Source organism: Phaeoacremonium minimum (genome assembly GCF_000392275.1).
Source record: "Phaeoacremonium minimum UCRPA7 unplaced genomic scaffold PA7_03_scaffold_134, whole genome shotgun sequence".
NCBI classification, from domain to species: domain Eukaryota; kingdom Fungi; phylum Ascomycota; class Sordariomycetes; order Togniniales; family Togniniaceae; genus Phaeoacremonium; species Phaeoacremonium minimum.
This window is the reverse complement of record NW_006921041.1, coordinates 254,205-261,373: the sequence shown is the minus strand read 5'-3', so window position 1 is coordinate 261,373 and position 7,169 is coordinate 254,205. Positions and strand designations below refer to the sequence as shown.

Genomic DNA, 7,169 nt, shown 5'->3' with positions numbered 1-7,169 from the left:
GCCTTGCCAGTCAAGATCCATAACAGTGGAAAGGAGGGTGATATATAGAGACTTATGATTTGTCCTCGAGCCCCTCAAGCAGCAGCTCGTGACGCATACATAGACTGCGGCTCCTGATGTACTGTCATGTTACAGGCCTGGACATTCAACATACCTAGGTAGGTTAGCGGCAGCGTGAGCCACTACAGGGGCCGTCCCGAAGCCCCCGCGCTTATCATTCTCTCTAACCTCCCTTATAGGGCTTAGTTATCAGCACAGGTACTTCTGCTCTGCCTCGGTTCGCAACCTCACTTTCCTTCGCAATCAATTCAAAAGTAGGCAAAATAGAACCCGACTGGGAAGGCCAGCCAGAAAGGTAGAGTGACTCGTGTTCAGCTCATCCCGTAGGCTTTCTTTCTGGAATCGTCATCCGGGCAGCGTTCCGTTATTCGCCGCTTCCGTACGAACAGCATTGAAGGGAGGCGCAACTACGACGCTACGATGCCGCCACGAACGGCCGTTCAAGTCATTGACGATGAGCACACGCCGTTGCTCCAACAAGAAAACACTCCTATCTCGTCGACGAACAACGCGGACGTTGTGGCCTCGACATGTAGAAGGAAGCTTCAATTGAGAACCCAGCTCGTCGCGGTGTTATTTGTCTGCGTACTCTCATTCAACTTACACGTTTCTCTTGCGGCGGAGACCAGCATCCGAGAAGACATTATCTGCAAGGCTTACTATGACCGGTTCGACGATGACGTCTTGTCAAAAGACTCACCAGACCGCGATTGCACAGCGAACGTTGTGCAAAGAGAGCTTACATTGATCAATCAGGTCTATGCGACTCTTACACAACTCCCAGGTAAGTTGGGTGTACAGGCTCTGCCAATAAATGCCTACTCACGAATTGTCCTTCAACCATTAACACAGTGTCGTCCAGGGTTTCTTCTTGCGCTTCCCTATGGAATTTTAGGTGCGTTAGGGCTTGCTTCTAGCTAATTAGCCTAACTGAGCTAACATCTACAACAGGAGATCGAATTGGTCGTAGGAAAGTTCTGTTCCTCTCGATCGCGGGTATCATTTTATGTGAAGCAGTCAAACTTTTCTTTAGTGAGTGCTTTTCAATCCTCGAATTCAGATTCGTGTTGTCATGATCGGACTGACAAATCCAAGCGTGGCAATCCGACCACTTTCCATTACGGGCTGTCTGGCTGGCGTCGATTTTCAGGCTCGTTGGAGGCGGTGATGCTGTCGCGGCTACCATGGTCCTTGCGATGTTAGCTGATGTATATGCGGAGGAGGACAGGTAAGTCAACACAGGTCTCGATATATGCATTCTCAAATTGACTGTCTCGAGAACGACCATTTTCGCAAGAATCGCGGCGGTAGCAACAGCCAGCGAGCTTCTGGCACCTCTTATCGGATCTGCGCTCATGCTGAAAGACCCCTGGATTCCAGTTCTTCTTGGCTTCACGCTCGCCGTGATGGGCTCATTAGCGACTCTTGTGCTTCTGCCTGAAACACTCATACTACGGCCATTATCAGATGAAAATGTACCTAACGCCCAGATCACGACAAAAAGCCAGTCTTTTGAATTCTGGGACCTGGGAGACCGGATACTAGAGACTTGGGAGCTATTTCGACAATACCTCTTTTCACTCTTCGCCATTAAGAATGCAGTCTTTCTACTATTTGGGTTCTTTGCAGCTTCAGTCGGCACCTTGGCCTCGGGTTTCGAATTACAATTTGTCCACAAACGTTTTGGCTGGAGTTATGCATACGTAAGTATCGAAACATCCATTAGAGACCATTAGAGGATGATCGACTAATGTTTCATAGGCTGGCTCTATAATGGCCGTGCGGCCGTCTGTCACCCTTTTCGTGCTTCTGGTTATTATTCCAGTATTTAGCAAAATCCTCATTGGTGGATTCGGAGTCACTAGCACACGAAAAGACCTCTTCTTAGCACGCATCAGTGCCGCTTTGCTCACCGCCGGTACACTACTTTTGAGCATCTCTGAAGTGTCATGGCTCGCCGTTCTCTCTTTCGTTATCCTTGCTTTTGGAAACGCATTTCCCATCGTGGGCAAAAGCTTACTGACGAGTCTCGGCCCGCAAGAAATGGCTGCCACTCTTCTGTCGGCAATGAATGTGTGCGCATCTCTCGGAGCAGTGACTGCTGGGCCATTAATCGCCGTCTCCTTTGACCTGGGCCTGAAATATGGTGGCATCTGGGCTAGCATGCCTCTATTTGTCATCACTTTGCTCTTTGCATTGACTCTAGCGTCGGTTTGCATCATGGAGATCCCTGACAAGCGCAAGGGTGACGGCGAAGATGAGCCGTGATCGAGTGTACTGCCCATGCCTTGTCTAAAGGCATGAGTCGCACATGTGCTGGAAACAATTCGCGACTTTCTGTACGCAGTGGAAGATACCTTCAGATTAGATGTGTCCTTTATAATTATCTCTAGACTACTCGGATAACTCAAGACTCCAGAAATGCTTTACCGAGCTGATATATTCTAATGGCCTATAATTGGAAGGTGAACATCAAGAATACGGCCCGCGATTTCGTCATCTGGCAGACTTGCCTCTCAATAAGCGCTTCACCTAGATCTAAGACTCGTATTTGCAAGAAGGAGGCAAGAAAGCATGAAGCATTCAGCTATTCATTTGTGTATATATAGGAAAGAGAAAGTAAGAGCCAAGATGCATGCAAATAGCCCCGACGCAAATTTCTCTCATGGAAATGTGGTAGAAAGGCGAAGTCTCCCTCGAAGTGTCAAGACTAGTGGCATGGCCCCTAAGGCTAGTTCCCTGGTTCTAATTCGGCGACCTGGCAGATGCCTTGTGTACTTTTCTTTATTAAAAAAAAAAAAAAGGGCTGGTGTTACCCATGAATATAAGAAGAGCTAGGCTTCCTACAATGACAATGGATTGCAACCTTGATCGGGAAGGCTATTTCAATCCTTGTCACCTTTCAAGGAGCCTTCAGTCCCGTTTGGGCGGCGTACTGACTCTTCTCTGCTGCTTTTGTAGCCAGTGATGCCAACGATGGGCTTTGCATGATATCGAAAGTAGACAACTCCGCCCGAGCTGTCGCAGAGAGCCAATTACGGACCTCTACCGCGACAAGAGAGTCGACACCGTAGGAGGCCATCGACAACGTCACGTCAACTTGTTCGACCGGAACAGCAAACATCTCAGACACCTTATTCGCGAGAGCGTCGACACAGAAGCCGACCACTTCGTTCCAGCTCTTGGCGGAAGCGATACGGTCCTTGATCAAGGACGCGGCTGTGGTTTTGTTCGCGGGCCCATTACCTGATTCCAACGCCGAATGTCGCCGAAGTGACCAGAAACGTCGGTCACGCTTCCATGCTACCTCTTCCGCCTCATAGTAAGCACGGATACCGGTGATCACTTGTGTCGACTTGATGGGTCGCAGAGGGTTGCGCATGGCAGACTCAATCAATCGCATAGCGCGCTCCGCAGCAATGGGCTCCATGCCAATCTTCGCCAGGCGCTCGCGGACACCCTCGTTCTCTGCAACAAAGCCGACGACTTCGATAGCGCCGAGATCAATAGAGACAGCAGCCAAGCCTTGAGAGCGACGCCAACGTGCAAAGGCGTCCTGGAATGTAGAACCAGCAGCATAATTAGCCTGACTGGTACCGCCACCCACTCCAATGAGGGAGGACAGCATCACAAAGAAGTCCAGGTCAGGCACATGCCTGTGTAAATTCCATGTCGCATCGACCTTAGGACGGAGCGCTGACTGCCACTGATCATACGTCATGAGTTCGAAGATAGAGTCCTTAACAACGTTAGTCATAGCCTCTATAGGAGCTCAGGGCTCGACTTACATGGAGAGCCATGCCAGCATGGATTATCCCTCGTATTGGCGGTACGCCATTTTCATAGCACCCCTGAAGCACCCACAATAAACTTGCCTCGTCGGCAACATCACAGTTGCGAATAGTGGCGGTGCAGCCCATCGAACCTAGCTCTTTGATCAACGATGCCGCAGCCGGGTGATCTGCAGCAGACCGAGATAGCATGATAAGATTCGAGCACTGTAAATTGGCCATGTATCGAGCAAGCTCTCTTCCAATGCCGCCTAATCCTCCAACAATCAGGTAAGATGCCTCAGGTGAGAAACGAACACGTTCTATAGGAGGATTCACCTATACCGTATTAGTAGTGGCCATGAAGCATTGAGCTGACACATACCTTAACTAGATCACCAGCTCTCGGCACGCAAACAACTTTTCCAAGATGCTTCCCCGATTGCATCAGCCTGAAAGCGCTGGTCATCTCGGACATGGCAAACTGCGTAATTTGTGTGGGTGCATTGATGAGCCCCTTGGACCACAAATTCATGACCTCTCGCATGGCTTTCGCGATGGAATGGGTGCGATGTTTGATCATGTGGTTTAGATCAATTGCGGCAAAGGAGGCGGCTCGTCGCAATGGCTGCATCTCAAGACACTTATTCTGTTCAATATCACGTTTGCCGATCTCGATGAAGCGGCCAAAGCTCGCAATACAATTCCACGATTCCTTTAGCAGGTTGCCCGCTAGCGAGTTGAGTATCACGTCCACGCCATTGCCGTTGGTTGCGGCCATGATACCGGCGGCAAAAGACGTGTCTCTGCTCGAGAAGATGTGGTCTTCTGCAATGCCATATATCTGCATGATAAAATCGCGTTTGGCTTCCGTACCCACAGTGACGAAAATCTCCGCCTTGCGTTGTTTTGCGAGCATAATGGCAGCCTGACCTACTCCACCACTTGCAGCGTGGATAAGGACACTCTCGCCTTCTTCGAGCCTGGCACTGACGAATAATGATTGATAAGCAGTCATGAAAACCATGGGAATTGCTGCAGCCTCTTCGAAGCTTGCATCTTCCGGAATATGACCTGCCCACATCCAGTGGACTCGCACGGGTGTTCCGAAATGGCCTTCATAACGGCACAGATTCGGTCGCCCACTTTGAATTGAGAGCTATCGACACCTTTGCCGACACGCGTGATAACACCACTACACTCATAGCCGAGATGGTTGCCATCAATGTGGCCGAGGGTGATCAAGACATCTCTAAAGTTGACACCAAACGCCTTTGGCTCAAGCTCGATGTAATCGTCAGGGAGAGGCTCATACATGACCTCGTTCTCAACGAACCTGAGACTGTCCAAGAGTCCAGTAGTCTCGATGTCCACTTTCAGAGGAATTTCTGACCCGACGAAATCTGCCATCTCATGCTGTGATGTCGCAGGGGAAGCAGAAATTGCTTTGTCCTCTTCCTGGTCTTCGAAAAGGCGAGATACGTGTAAGACCGATTCTCTTACAGCGAACTCGCAGTCAATCTGATGGTGATCCTCACTAAGATTGAAAGATGACATGATGACTTTCTGAACGAAGTCCGAAGTTTCCCGGCTCCAGACATTGCTCTCGGGCTCGAGGTCTAGTGAGATAAGCCTCTTACCATGATCTTCCATTCTCAAAGTTCGCAGGAGACCTTTACTCAATCCGAATTCGGGCAGACAACCGCCGACGATACCACCGGCTGATATCCAGAGAATACCGTTAGCCTCTAATAGCGTTCGTTGGAGATGCTGGAATTCTTCGCTATCTATGCTCTGCAAAAACGGTCCAAACACATCAAGTAACAAGATGCAGAACTTCCCCTTTGGCTCGCAATTCTCAAGATGTTCGACTACTGTTCGGATGCCACTGGAATAATGCAAAGACTGTCTGAAATCTGCAAGCCAAGAATGGGCGACAGCTGAGATGGGAGCGTCGACCGGCCATATGATAGACATTTCTTGAGGATACCGAGGTGGCTTGCCAACAGCTGTGGTAAGCATAGTACTAAATGATGTCTGTCTGCTGTCCTCGCAATCGCCAACTTCCACGTCTAGACCGGAGAAACCAGTATCTAGGAGAGTCATGTTCCATGTTTGCGTGGACATGTTCGGACCAGCCTTTCTTCCTTCTTCCGCACCCGCCCACCATCCTGGCAGGGTACCGAAGATCAGCTGAACATCGATTGTGTCTGTGGTGGTCTCGACCATGATTAATTTGCCGCCTGGCTTCAGAAGCTTGCGGACATTCGACATAGTTGTTTGCATATTCTTGGTGGCATGCAGGACCTGGCTGGCTACAATTAGGTCGTAGCTTCCTGCCTCAAAAGACTGAGTCGTGGGATCTACTTCTATGTCGAGCTTCATGAACGACATGAGGCCCGCCCATTTAGCGAATTTATCAGCGGCTTGCTCAAAGAATCCGGATGAAATATCCGTAAAGTCGTAATGAGAGAAGTGGAATTGAGTACCGGCGACAGAATCGCTGGTCAGAGCCTGCAGTACTGATGTTGTGCAGCCGCCAGTACCGCCTCCTATTTCGAGTATCTTTCCCCGAGGGGTCTTGTGGCCAAACAGGCGGACTAGACGTTCTACTTGTAGGTAGGATCGATCGGCATGGAGAGCGTTTTCGTAAAACTCATAAAGGAGGTTGCCTTCCATCATTAATTCGAGTGGTGCTGTCTGTTGCCTCAAGATATTCACTAGTGAGTGGCCAATGCGACAAGTTAATTGACCGTTGACACTGGCTTTGGAGACTTCGTCGTACAATTCCTTCTTTGAGACGTCACTGGCAGTAGCCCACGATCTGCTCCCATCGTCAAGCTCACCAGTCATAGCCCGATTGTCTACCTTCAGCATCCATTCGAACATGAATCGGTGGTATGGAGTTAGGTTCTTGACATCCGAGTCCGTTAATTGTTCTAGAGCATCGTGAACAAAATGAAACGTAGCACGGGCGAGGTCTTTGCTGATGATGATCTCCTGCGGATCTGACTCAAATGTCAGACCCTTCTTAATGTCAGAGGATGCCATGAGTGTCCAATCGGGATGCCATTTCATCTTGAAACACGTGTTTATTTCATCCTGTGTGTTCTCTAAGGTCGAGATTTGATTGATTGACTGATAAAAGAGGCCGTCAATCTTTAGCAATGTACTACCACTAGTGCCATCTGAATCAATGACACTCATAGTGCTAGAGAAGCCTCGCCGTTCTTGCCTTTCGACCACGGAAAGTGCTTTAAGAAACTCCTGAGAACGTGCGGAGATGTCGCTGGACACGAACATTCGTGAAATAGAACGGGGCAAGACCATCGAGCCATG

General features: G+C 49.5%; 1 protein-coding gene across 1 annotated transcript; it reads right to left on the bottom strand.

Annotated features, from left to right (window-relative positions):
- Positions 1-2,962: 2,962 nt before the first annotated feature.
- Positions 2,963-6,908, bottom strand: UCRPA7_1864 (putative polyketide synthase protein; the record flags this gene model as incomplete). The annotated part of the gene is made up of 5 exons (XM_007914443.1): positions 2,963-3,799; positions 4,216-4,819; positions 4,930-5,246; positions 5,334-5,367; positions 5,821-6,908. The coding sequence occupies 5 exons, from the start codon at positions 6,906-6,908 to the stop codon at positions 2,963-2,965; spliced, it is 2,880 nt and encodes a 959-aa protein (XP_007912634.1).
- Between the last annotated feature and the right edge of the window lie 261 nt (positions 6,909-7,169).